We start from the raw sequence: 14966 nt of genomic DNA, 5'->3' as shown, positions 1-14966 counted from the left end.
TTCCATGTGTACACGACACCAAACGCCTACGATGAATTTCAATAATCATTTTTCAGGTCCATCGCACAATAGGATTGCGACGAGCACAAAAGATATAATGAATCGTTATTTAATAATAATATAGTGACAATGATGAATTTGAATTTATTGATTGAAATGTTGTTTATTGAATTTGGTGAGTTTCGTAACAGACGTATTTGGAGTTTCGTCAACTTAATGAGAGTTGATATTGTAAGGACTAATGCCAGTCAGTCAGACTGTTATAAGGTTTTTTCTAATTTGTAGATCAATTCGGTTCTCTTTGTAGTACACAATATATATAGAATCAGAAGTCAAGAGTTAAACCGTTGACCGATAATGGCGCCCCCGATTTTTATAACCGCCCGTGACGTACCAATTTATTTTCAGTTTTTGAACTCAAATGCACGATTATTCGATGCTATATATATTATTATTCTTCTAATAACTCTAGTGTTACAATTGATGAGCAGTATGTGTGCTCATTTGTTCTCCTTTTCCATTAAAAAAATATCCTTTTCATACCTATACATAGCGTGTCTTCATAAATTCTGAAAGAATCAATACATATATTGATTACATGTGGCGAAAGTTTGCTACTGAAAACAATAATTAATTTCTTAATACTACACATACAAAAAGCGAGAGTGATTGGTTTTATTCGTTTAATCAGCAATCTATCTTCTACTTATCTACCCCAATCCCCACCCTGCCCCAAAACTGAAGATACAGAATGCCTACCGTCCGGTAGAATGTTCGTGAAAGAATACTATCAGATACCTGTCTAATATATTTGTATTTTGTTTCTAAATGTATAGTATCTCCTTGTACGATTTGTTTCGTATGTACAACTGAAGAGGACAAATTCCTATTGACGATTATTAAGATAATTACTTGGTCATAATATTACATGTACTTGGCTCCGTAAAATTGCTAAATCTTTGAAAGTGGATTGTATAATATTTTATAAAATGTCCAACCTGTATATCAGTGCGTCTCTATAATATGTGGGTCTTGATCCAAGCATTAATCGATCTGATGCGTTAGTATATAGTGATGTCATGATTGTAAGATGGAAGGTGCTCGGACCCCTCGGTATGGAAACGGTTATAAGAAGGACCTTGCTTTTATTTATACACAAATTTAAACCAAATCGTAAACTTTAAGTTGTAGATACACATTACCATACAGATTTACCAGTGGGAGGCTTTTCACAGGATGCCGGCTAGATTATAGGTACCCCAACGGCGCCTTTTTCTGCCGTGAAGCAGTAATGTGTAAGCATTATTGTGTTTTGGTCTGGAGGGTTGAAGGGCCGTAGCTAGAGAAATTACTGAACAGATGAGACTTAACATCTTATCTCTCTGTATATGAGTGCCCCTATAATATGTGGGTCTAGAGCCCAAGTAGTGATGTAGAGTTTGTAGAGATGTTTAAGGCCGGCAACGCTCTTGTGATTCCTCTGGTGTTGCAAGAGAATGTGGGCAGCGGTGATCACTTAACACCAGGTGACCCGTATGCTCGTTTGTCCTCCTATTCCAAAAAAAAGAGTATTATCCAATCTGATGCGTAAGTAAATGGTGATGTCATGATTGTAAGATGGAAGGTGCTCGGACCCCTCGGTAACAGTTATTCGAAGGGCCTTGGTTTTATTTATACACAGATTTAAAGAAAACCGTCAACTTGGCATTTCTTTGAAATCTTGTAGCGGGCTTGGTCATGCTCGCTTAGTAAATGATATTGTGGTGGCTTCATGGATAGGATTTTTTAAGACAATAAGGGACGAGACGAGCAGGACATTGGAACTGATGTTAATTGATACGCCCTGCCTATTATAATGCAGTGCCCCTCAGGTTTCTTGAAAAATTAATTAAATTAAACTACAATTGCGCTCGTCACCTTAAGACATAAATTGTTAAGTCTCATTTGCCCAGTAATTTCACTAGCTACGTCGCCTTTCCGACCGAAACACAATAAAATCTTGCACACTACTGTTTCACGGAAGAAATAGGCGCCGTTGTGGTACCCATATTCAGACCGGCATTCTGTGCAAAGGAGCCTCTCACTGGTGAGTGGGTCATTTTCTTCCCTAAAGGTTTCCCTATGGTCGAGGGAGGCGAAGGCTTTTTTTTTTCTATGGAAAAGTAGGACAAACGAGCGTACGGGTCACGGATGTAAAGGGATCGCCGCCGCCCACATTCTCTTGCAACACCACAGGAATCACAAGGGGGTGTTCGGCCTTGAAGGAAGGTGTGCTCGCTTTTTTGAAAGTACCCATGTCGTATCGTCCCGGAAACACCACACAAGGAAGTTCATTCCACAGCTTTGTAGTACGTGGAAGAAAGCTTCTTGAAAACCGCACTGTGGAGGACCGCCACACATCCAGATGATGGAGTTGATATCCTAACTTGTGGCGTGTCGTGCGAAAGTGTAATTCGACGGCAAAAATCAGGTGAAACAGCTCTTCTGAACACTCCCCGTAATAATTGCGATACAAGACATACAATGAAGCATAGTCTCTACGCAACGCCAAGTTATTGAACCGTTCTCAGAGCACGCGGTCAACAGCTGATATTGGGGTGCCCAGACCAGAGATGACAGCAATACTCCATGGCCGCATCTGCGCTTTGTAGAGCGCTAGATTGCGGGCCGGCTTGAAGTATTGCCGTGCTCTATTTATGACGCCCAGCTTCTTCAAAGCCAATTTGGCTTGCCCTCCTTTCTTCGAAATCAATTTAGCTTCATGACGACAAATTTGGCAATCGCTTGAGATTTCCAGACCCAGTATTCCGATACTAGGCGAGGCTTTAAGGGAGGTGGTGTCAAAGAATGGTGATACGAAAAATAGAGTTTTTTTGTGTTAAGCGCGCAAACTTGAGTCTTCTGGGGGTTAAATTGGACAAGGTTAATTTTACCCCATTCCGCGATCTCCTCAAGAGAGGACTCGATAGAAGACGCAAGTTTCTTCCGGCACTGGTCGACGATTTCACGAGAGTGACCTACGTGGCCGGTGTATACGGCATCAACAGTACTGTCGTCTGCATAGCAATATATGTTGGAAGTGTACAACATATCATTCATATGAAGAAAAACAGTGTAGGAGATAGAACACAGCCTTGGGGCACTCCAGCGTTAATGGGCTTCGGGTTCGAGGAATATCCCTCGACAAGCCCTTGTATACAGCGCCCAGTAAGGAAGCTGGAAGTTATGATACTCTCATAATTAATTTGTTTATGTGCATTTTGTGTGGATTGATGCATCTATTGTCTGTCAATAACTTTTGTTCTTATTTTAAATATTTCAACTTACTCGTGTGATTCTTGACGTTTATTTTTGTTGCTTCACTTCAGGTAATTTCAATTACTTTTTTTAATTAAATCAGATTTGTAAAATGATGAAGTTGTAAATATTGTTATTAAAAAGTGGCAATGAGTTCCTGGCCACCACTATTCATTCAAGCTCAACTTTTTCCAAAGTGGTATTCATAAGTTTCATTTTAAACCTAATTGAATAAATATGAATGGATTTTCCCGTTGATTAGTGAAGATATAATATATTCGGACCTCAGGTTCAATCTTAGTAAAAGTAGTAATTGATGTATTGATTAGACTGGTTATATAAACTAGTTACGGATACATTGCTGTCACCGTTTAATGACAAGATCTTATCTATCCATAGTTATGTCGAATATAGTTATAGTCCAATGCTTTATGTCGATAGGTTATTGAAATGTAAGTAAGCGTAAAGGAATAGATATGTCTACCTCTAGTTAGTTAAACTAAGGATAGATAGGTTATTGAAAACGGCCGTTAGTCGTCTAACAAAAAAAGTGCAGGAGATAAAATATCTAAGCTCAATCGATACATAAAATAACAGTAGTGGTAACAAGAATATCTGGTGACTAACATAAATGGTAAAAAGAAACTATGACAAGCTATGTAGAAATATGGAGAAACCGTATCGTCGAACAAAGGTCAAACTTGTGTTTCTCCCGTATCTTCTCTGTATTCCATTTATGTACATACTAATCTAAACTAATATTATAAAGAGGAATCATTTGTATATTTGTATGTATGTTTGTGATGTTTTCACACAAAAACTACTGGACCGATTTCAAAAATTCTTTCTTAGAAAGCTGCATCTACACTGAGTGACATATACTTTATTAAATTTTCAAATAAAAATAGGGATCCTTAATAAAAACGCAATAGTTATAACCCAAGGTGCGAAATAATTAGTCATAAAAATCTGTCATCGCTTGCGTTGCAGAAAATATTGATGATAGAACAAAAATATGTCTTAGCTTTTATTTATGTCAAAATAACAACGAAATTGTAAACAAATAATTGTTGTATGCAATTACTAATTGAGACGGTAATCACGACCATCATGTTCACGGAGCATCCTTACACAAACAATGAGTTTAAGTTTTAATTATTTATTACTTTTCATGAACCTGCAGCACCTTTCAAACTACAAATATTTTACAAATATTTATTTATTACAACATAATATACAATATCTGTGTTGGTGTCTCCTATTAAGCAAAGAGTTGCCTGTAGTAGGAGGCCCCGCTCTTCCATAGCAAAAACATAATAATATGATGTCATAATAAACAAGTTGACCTTAACATAAATATAATTAATTAACTAAGGGAAAGAAAACTACTAACAATAATAACATAATAAAAATTTATTTATTTGTATTCTAAACTTAATGTGCGTATGTATGTGAACGTGTGTGTGATTGTATGTATTGGTGAGTGTGTGTGTTAGTTTGAAATAATTTGTTATGTATATTACAGCCATTGTAAAATACTCTATTTGATTCAAAAGAGTGGCCGTTGAGTTTTTTATATATGTTCTTCTCACGAACTTAACTTTTTACAAACATATGGTAAAGTCAGTAATTTAAAAGAAATACGTGTAGTGACGATTCAGAAGCGCATAGCTTAAGCCTATTTGAATAAAGTTTATTTGACTTTGACTTTGACTTTGACAAAATACAATTCAAGAATTGGATTGCTTCGAGATTTAATCCATGCAGCCGAGTCATGGAAAGCAACTTGTACCAAACTATAAATTATTAACTGCACAACACGATGAAAAACGAAAACTATTTAACTTCAACAACACAAATTATCTTTTTTGTGATTTCCAACACTAATGAATAAACTTGACCTTGCGAAGGTCACTGCTTCGGCGCCTTCGCTCTTACAAATACTGCCGAGAACTATTATAATAGTTATAATGTTTGTTAGGTCGTTATTTATTTCAAAAGTCATGTTTGAAACATAACATGTGGTAATGTTTATATTTTACGTTTTTGCGTACGCCGTTCGCAGAAAGTGATATTTTTGTTACACAAATTATTCCTTAATCTTGTTTCTTCTAAATAAATTTAGCTTTATATTAGAAAATAGGGGACGAGACGAGAAGGACGTTCACGTTATGTCTCAAGGTGATGAGCGCAATTGTAGTGCCGCTCAAAAGTTTTGGGTTATTTCAAGAATCCTGAGCGCACTACATTGTAATGGGTAGGGCGTATCAATTACCATCAGCTGAACGTCCTGCTAGTCTCGTCCCTTATTATTATAAAAAAAAAAATATACTAAAACCTTCGAACGAAATTATTATTGATGTTATGAAATATTATTGACTAATTTATAAAAAACAGAATTTTATTTATTATGTACAGAACAACGTCTGTCGGGTCAGCTAGCAATATTATAAAACTAGCCCTATCGTGAACTAGTATGACTCACAAAACACGTAAGTTCGTATATTCAGAGCAATCTCTGTTAAGTTACAGACTCCGTTGTCTGGCGCTATGACTCACCGTCTTATACAAAATATATCGGAAATGAGAAATACAAATATAAGTGATCGAGTAATGATTCATTAAAACACGAAGTACAAATATAAATATATTCTATATGTGTGTGTGTGTGTACGTACACCGTTTCAATAAGTGGCTCCTCTAACGTTCTCATGTGTTACATATACATTAGGACCAAGTACCTATATTATGTTATTTATAAAATTTTACTATTACATCATTATTAAATAAATTTAAGGGAGCTTATTAAAAAAAAAACTGTTATCTAGATCTCGGTCAAACCAATTTTCTGTGGAAGTTTGCAGGGCACCTCATATATTTTTAGTTTTATCAATTTACCAATTTGGAAGAGAAAATACTTAAGAAAACAGGTATGCGTATGATTTCTCGAACCCCCAAAATTTATTGTTTTTTTTTTTCTATTTTTGTGTGAAAATCTTTAGTAGAATTTTCCATTGGCTACGGAACCCTAAAAATGAAAGTTCATATTTTGAATAACTAGCTGTGCCCGTTACGAAACTGTACACCAGGGGTGCTCAAACGGTCGATCGAGTTCTTTTTGAGTCGATCTCTCAAAAAATCCGATATAGAACTATTCACAGATTTTGTTTTAGGTAACTAAAATCCATAATTACGTGCGATCTTATGAAAATTATGCTCAGGACTTGCAGTGTCAAGCAGATTCAACATCCAAAGTCACTCTTTAGTTAAGTTTAGTTTATTAGACACTAGAACTAAAAACCAATAAACTCTCCATTTTGAATAATTATGAGTTTTTTCATTGATATTTTAGAGCAGACCTACACTTACCTTGACAAAAAAATGCATATCATTGTGCGCAAAACTAATATCTATGTCATCGTGATACTCTACCTAGACGACTAATCCTTCACCACACTTACTTGTAGGCTCTCAGAGTCGATCGATCGTAGTCTAACAATTTTGAGGTAGATCGCCAGCAGTTCAAGCTTGAGCACCCCTGGTATAGCATATCCATTTGTCAGTCACATGATATAACTATATACCAATTATCATTAAGATCGTGGAGGCGGTTCGAGTTATAGAAGAACATAAAGACAGACAAAAATTTCAAAAAACATAGAATCGGTGTCAGTTAGACATACAGGTTTATTTAACAAAAATAATCACAGAAACATGTTATAGTATAGATATGAGGATTAAATTATTCTTAGAAAAGCTTTTCTTGTTTGTTAAACTATTATTTATACCATGCATTTTCATATCATATAAAACACCATCTTTATTAAAAGCCCGTTAAAACCCAATTTAAAAAATGCGCATATTCAAAATATCATGTATATCCGCTGAAACTTTTATTCGATAATCAAATTAAATTGCCACCACATGCAAGAAATATGGTCTCAAACCTCAGTTTTCGAAAACTAAAAAAAAAAGCAAAAATTCAATAAATTTCTCGTTGGACTCTTTTAGCGGGGATACGAAGAAAAAGATGTTCTCATAGAAAAATATTGTTCTTTTATCATAAAATATACAGAACCCATCTTTACTATACGACTCTTACATTACTCTATAATAATAATTACTATTAATAGATGACTGACTTATTTTATCCTTGTTTTCCTCGCCACGTCAATCTAGCGGGCACTGGATGTGAAAATAGGTTAAATGGACTAATATGTCATAGTTATTTGTATGGAGTGACAAGAAAATAAATGTAATATTGTAGGAACTTCATTATTTTAGGCATCTCATAACTGGCTATACTTGGTGTATCCACTGATTGCAGTACTTCGGGATCTTGAAATTTTATTTATGAAGTTATACTTCTGTAGGCGCGTTATGAAAATATTATCAGAGTGAAATTTTAAGACGCGCGCGCATCACTGTGACACATAAGTAACAGGGTGAAGTTGGTTCCCAAAATTTTCTAACGTTCGTTATTTTTGTAGTTTCTTTGTCCATTATTAGGACAGGTAAAAGGTTCAAGCCCATACAGCCGTATTCCTTATTTAATAATGAGTTGTCACCACCATCTTTGCAAGATTTTTAAAATATTGTTCTATCTACAATCGTAGAATAGCAGGAGGAACTAATAATTTTAAGGATTTTTCTTTGTTTTTTTTATGTTATTAATTAAATTACACATTAATTACACAATTATAAAATATACACACGGTTTTTTTTATGTTATTTATTAAATTTTAAGATCAATTTATATAAACAGATGACATTTTACAGCAGCTGCAGAGATAAAATGAAATCTAAATGATAAGCTTGACTATTATATATCCGTCCTAAATACAATGTTATTTTATTTATTTCACTGAGAAATTTTAGGAGACAAACAATGGCAAACAATAATATAGTGTCTTTAGAATACTTATGTTATACTTCTTGCGTGAATACATAAGTACACACACACACATTTTTTTTATTTTATTTATTAAATTTTAAGATCCCTCATTTTTCTCACATCTTGAGTAGACTTACTGTTTATGTCTGCTTACTAACTGTATTTATTACTGTACATTAAATAAAGAAAATACGATTGCTAACTTGATTTCTCTAATATGGAACTACGAGTGCGCGATCCTCGGGGCTTGTTGCACTAACAGATGTCCTTACTCCCGCACAAAAAGTTTGTACTATTCAAAAGGAATTCCATAATTCTTTGTGCCATTTGGTGTTGAGACACTTGACCCATGCGGCCCAGAGGAGCAGAGAATGCACAAAATACTATATACGCGCCTCAATAGGTGGGACAATTACTGGACACCTAAGCGCTGGCAGCAATTTCAGTCAACGGATAAGTACCAAGAATTTCCGCGTTGGATAGCTACGAAAGTATTAATTTAATAAAATCATAGTATTGCGAATATAGTAATACTATTAGTTTTGTCTGAACAAATTTAACTAAAAAAATCCATAATATCTATAAAATACTCCATGGTTTGATGGGTATGTATTTGATACTGTCTTCTACAATTTATTCAAGTGGAAATCGAAAGGTCTTTCTCTGCTGAGATAATCAGTGAGTACGGTAATTTTTTTCTAAATCATTGTAAAATTATAACACTCAAAAGACATCTGATCGTGCTGCATTCACCCCCACATACCGCAGGATACCGCAAAGTCCAAGATCCACGTGATCAACAATCACTCATCCCGCAAATACCGAGATTACAAATATCCTGCGGGATTTGGATGCCCTAAAAGAGTCCTTTATTTAAAGACAGTAATATCATTTTTTTTATGAAAATAAGGGACGAGGCAAGCTGGACGTTCAGCTGATGGTAATTGATACGCCCTACTACGATTCTTGAAAAACCCAAAAATTCTGAGCGACACTACAATTGCGCTCGTCACCTTGAGACATAAGATGTTAAGTCTCATTTGCCCATTAATTTCACTAGCTACGGCGCCTTTCAGACCGAAACACAGTAATTTTTCACGGCAGAAATTGGCGCCGTTTTGTACCCATAATCTAGCCGACTTCCTGTGGAAAGGAGTCTCCCACTGGTATTACTAGGATATACAATAATATCATATTGCTTGAATAGCGTAAAAATCTGTGCATAAGTAGTTTAAAAATAGGACTAATAGATACAGAAGTCCATAAATCTATCATGGGACAACTATTGAAGATAAGGTTGGCGATAAAACAGATGACATTTTACAGCAGCTGCAGAGATAAAATGAAATCTTAGTGATAAGCTTGACTTTTATAATATATCTGTCCTAAATACAATATTATTTTATTTATTTCATTGTGAAATTTTCGCAGACAAACAATAATATCTATGTATTGTATAAAATTTTGTGTGCATATCGGGCCGGTTTGAGAATAGGCCAACATCTATTTTTCATATCCCTAAATGATAAGGAGACCCCTACGTTTTTTTTAATTAAAAAAAAATTGCTAAACAAGCAATTTTATTTTTATACTCGTCTATGATCAACATCTATTTTTGTAACACGATTTTTATATAATTCTGTTCCATGCACAGATCCGCAATAGGATTGCAAGATGGCAATCGAATATAATAATTATTGTAGTAGGATATATTTGGGAGGTCTGAGAATCAGCCGTCATCGATTTTTTATACCCCAAAAGTTTGCTGGGTCAGCTAGTTATTTATGGAGCTAGTTATATAGGAGGATAAAAACTTACTATGATAAATGATTATTAGTTCTGAGGTATCTTACTATAATCTGTGGCAATAGTTAAATATCATTTACTTGTTATATCTACTTTCTTTAATAATATTTTAATATCGTAGCGTTTAGTCACGGTTTTACTTGTGTGAACATTGTTAGCACAAGATAACTTATTAAATACATTACAATTAACCAATATTAGCACAAAATCTACATTCCCAATTCCGTTATTATTATGTATTTACAATATTTTTATAAGCAAAGCTAATGCCGGTCACTGTTTAATAGCAGACTGTTTTATTACTATGCCCATTAGTATTTGGCAGCGATGTGACAGCGTAGTTAATTTGCAAATTATGCGTATATAGAGTTGCTCAGTGCAAATCAGTGACAAATTTTATAATTATTGTTTAGTCCATGAATGATGTCAGTAATGCGAACTAGACCAATTTGATTAATAAGTGAAAACATATTTTATGCGTGCTGAGCTATTGTGATTATGGCGATAATCAGGGATTATAATCCTTTTGGCAATATTCACAAATTGAAAAATAAAGTTCAGTTTTCATATTCCTACTACTGGGATATACTACAGCTAAGTTTTCTAACGAGGGAAACTTAGATGTAAGTACCTACTGTAACATTTCCTGGTACAGAAATTACGAATATTTCTGGAAAAGGACTATTAATTTTATTTCTTAACAAGTCTGTCTGGTATCCGAACAGGATCAAGCTTGGAGTTTCTTTCCTAAATGTAAATAAATGGAAATACATTTAAATTACAATAGTAAAATCGTGCACAAAAAGAGCACAAAAATTGTTTTCTATGATAAGACCAATCATAACATTAAGTTTCTTCAATATCAATTTTAAACCCTGTATACGACAAAATTTTAATAAAACTACCTCTTTCTCGTTCATATTTACTTTGAACTATTTCCCTGGTTAAAGATTCCTAATTAATTGCCTAATAAGTGAAACAAATATACAGGGTGATTTACCGCACAAAAAGAGCAACTCGATTTTATATTTTAAAGACAATATTATTTTATTAGAACAAGGTGCAATTTAGTTTGGAAGAGTTAAGTTAAAAGAGCATTCAAAGGTTCGGTAAAAGCATCAACTGCCAATAGAAGTTAGTCCACAAGTTGAAGACGAAAATATGCAAACCTCCATCGCCATATGCCATAACACTTGAGTGTATTATTAGAGCTCCAATCACCGCTGCTAACAGCCGTGAATGCTGATAGCCAATCATTTTGATTAAAAACCAATCAGTTTTACTGAAATGCTGAATCTTCTCTCATTACTACAATCCATGTAACATATCTGCAGTTTGTGTCTGTCTATTTTGACATGAATCCAACGATCGCAAATATTCCAATACACACAGATAATGTAAACACTTAAAACTTTACAACACTGAGTCACTACGTTGCAATATGAATTGAGGCCTTAATTTCACATTTTAGATTACTTAAAAGTCACAAATACAAACAACGGGTTATTCAATGTTTGTTAGCTAAACCACAATGTAATTAGGTCACTGTTAAAGTTAACTGTTGTTTAGTACGCGTGTATCAAACAAGCCACGGTAACGCGACTGTATCGCGGCGTTTGTTGTGTTGGAATGTCGATTCACAATTGTCGCTGGCCAAGGCGCGCTCAAGGCCCAAGAGTTAAACGTTGTGGTGTACATATTACATATGGTATAACTAGCCGCCGTACCAATACTATAAGCACATGAGTGAATTATTGTAGTATAGAGTACTAGCTTATACCCGCAATCTCGTCCGCGTGGTATAGTAACTTTGGGAAGCATTTTTTTTTACTTTTTAAAATACATTGCCAATAATACACATACAGCTCTGTCTGAATCAATACATATGGCTTACTAATATGACCCTTGAAAATGACATGACACATAAACAAAAGAGTCCCGCATAACTGCTGCGGTTAACTATAAAGTTTTATTAACTACTTTATTTTGTTATTCCATCATTTGCTAAAACATTTTGCGTGTTCGATATTCGTAAGCAATGACATACTCGTAATATAGTTTCATATGGAAAAAACATTTTGTTCTTAAAGTATTCCTGAAACTTTTAAGCGTTCTATTTTTGTACCAAATATAATTAAAATCGCATTTCTAGCGTGACTTTGTTTGGACTTACATATGAACTTCCAGCCCCACACAGGTCGAAATTACAAAAACGCTAGAACAAATATTTATTTATTACTTATTAATTGCCTAAATACAAAGTTTCATGGTGTAATCTAATAATGACGAACTTCAATACAAATTCACGATAAAAGCTTATGTCCTTTTCCATGTTCTAATCTATTTCTGTACTTAATTTCATCAAAATATTTCCAGTGGCTTAGGCATGAAAGCATAACAAACAAACTTACATTCAGATTTATAATATTAGTAGGGATTAGAAATAAACTTGTGGTAAGCCAACTGCGACCTCTACATCTGATGACCGATAACAGAATGTAACCACAGAACTTGTTTGAGCATTCAGAGCAAGGCAAGAGAAAACTATTTTATGTCAATGAGCTTGCATAGGCTTAGCAGTTATCCGAGGATGTTGAAATCCTAAAAATCAGCGATGCAATAGAATTATTTATATATTTTATTTTGTTACTAATATAGGTAGGTATAATACAGAAAACTTTATAGAAAACGGATTGTAGGTTTGACATTAATGTTTTAAAAACATTGCACATATGGTAGCTACCGAACTCCGGTCCCACGGAACGTGAGTCAGACTAGAATTATTTTAAAAACCATATTTTACTACGCGGCTTATACATATATGACAATATTAAAACTGTGTTTATCCCAGGCGTTCTTCGCGTGAAATGTCAAATTTGGGTGAGCCCAATACATAATAGATGCCAATATATTACAATTTAATATTGTATAGCTCGAAAAAATCAAAAAAAATATACCGGACACATTGACAGGATGAAGCATGTTAATCAGTTATTCGGTGTTAAGTGTCTTTTTAACGTTAAAACAACATTTACGTACATACCTATGTTACTTTGTTTGTTAATGTGAATATTACACAATTTATAAAAATTATATAAATTTATTATTTCGCTTGCTGTACAACCTGAATGACCACAAACAACAAAGCAGTTTCTTTTTATACTTATACAACTATTTGTTAAGCCCGGTACTCGGTATATGCTGTTTCCTTTTTTTATAATAGCTTCAAGGTTAAATGTATACACTTTTATAATAAAGTTTCAGCCTCTATTCAGGCATTATCTATAAATAATAATTTTAATGTTTTATTAAAAATGGCTTTGTCGTAAATCCTATACTACTCCATAGCTGAATATCTAAGTGATCCGACAGCCTGGGACTAGATTATGAAATTTTTATGGCAATAGCAATGACAGTACAATATTGTATATTTTATGTAAAAGAGCGCAAAAAATAATAATGGTGGGAGAGTTTCTTGCGCCGCTTCTTCTCTCACAGAGCGCCATTTCTTTCCGAAGCGGTAGTATCTAGCATATTAGAAATGACTTCAAAAAGAATTCTTAAGTATATTGAGAAAATAAATGCCTTTTATGGTCATAGAATTTGAATTGTTTCAACAATATATAATTGCCGTATTTAACTGATAATATTTTTAACACAATTTTTTATTTAAATTTAATTACATAGGTGATACAGTTAATATTTACATCACTTAATATGATCTTTCTATACAGATAAGGAGCATTGTTAACACTTATTATGAAAAAGTAAAATAAAGAAACAGTTTCTTTAAAGGTATCTGCAGTCAAGTCTTCTTGCTTCTAGTCATTCTTGCGGCTTCTTCTTCGTGGAAAACTGAAAGATCCCATAACGAAACCAACTCCAAAGTGACCAAGGAAGCGGTGCTAAAATTGAAAAAAGCGCTTTAAGATGTGGTAAGGGTTTTTTAAAACGAGGAAGAACAACACGCCTTTGGCAGAAAATTGTAGATGAAGTCAAGAGTATAAGTAACTATTCCCCTTCTATTGGTGTTTATTTATTTCATTTGTATATTTTATTCATTTGTATTAACATTTTCACACAAAAATAGAAAAACTAAACCGTGTGGTGTCGTGGTACACCGGGTAGAAACGTAGTTCCTTATTATAAAAATATTAATTTTAAGTTCTATACGAGGTATAAATAAAATAATTATTCGGGTATACATTTTTATTAAGATTTTTTAATGATAAAAATAAAAAAATTATGATTTGACGGGAAAAATAAAAAAACACTGCTTTACAAAATTTATTATGTATACTTTACAGGACAATGATTTATAAAAAATATGAAAACATTTTAAATAATGGAAAGTGAATTGACTTCAGCGATAGAAAGTGATACAGTGACAGAATTGGTGATTGATAATTATATAAAGTCACCAAATACCTATGTAAGTAAAAAAATAAAAATTTATTTAAAACATTTCACATAATATAAGCAACACGTCTTTTTTGTTTGGTTATATGTATGATTACCACGTGTTTTATAATTTATACACATACAACCACAAAGGTTGTATGTGTATAAATTTAGTCCCATCACCTTTGTTACGTATCTCTTCCGGGGGTAATACGTCACAACAGCCGACCAATCACAGCGCGTCATTTCATGGGACGAGGGTGTAAAAGAGCGGCTTCGGGCTCATTTGGTTCAGTCTCGTGCCAGATTTTGGCGAGACAACACGTCCTGAGGATGCCTCGTGTAGAGGCGAAACACGTGTCGAATTGACAACAACAACAAACAAGACAAATATTGGCGGAATTAACACTAAAGAAAACTCAAATCATTTATATTTTTTATGTTGTATGTGTATGATTCTTTTTTACTTTTTTTATATAAAATTTATTATTTTATTTGTTATGTTAATAATGTTGCATTAAATAATTAGCAAGATATAGCGTAGCAACGCTTCGACGTACATTATTCA

At 33.8% G+C, this 14966-nt stretch overlaps 1 protein-coding gene across 5 annotated transcripts in view; it reads right to left on the bottom strand.

Moving 5' to 3' along the window:
• The window catches only part of LOC126970615 (vascular endothelial growth factor receptor 1), a 60085-nt gene extending 48458 nt beyond the window's left edge, over positions 1-11627 (bottom strand). For all 5 annotated transcript variants that reach the window (XM_050816641.1, XM_050816642.1, XM_050816644.1 and 2 more), the window contains exon 1: positions 11167-11627. In XM_050816641.1, coding sequence (XP_050672598.1) covers positions 11167-11254 — 88 coding nt within the window. In that variant the 5' untranslated portion in view covers positions 11255-11627. The remainder of the gene's footprint in view (positions 1-11166) is intronic.
• Between the last annotated feature and the right edge of the window lie 3339 nt (positions 11628-14966).

This window comes from Leptidea sinapis, chromosome 21 (assembly GCF_905404315.1).
Source record: "Leptidea sinapis chromosome 21, ilLepSina1.1, whole genome shotgun sequence".
NCBI classification, from domain to species: Eukaryota; Metazoa; Arthropoda; class Insecta; order Lepidoptera; family Pieridae; genus Leptidea; species Leptidea sinapis.
This window is presented reverse-complemented; position numbering and strand designations above follow the sequence as displayed.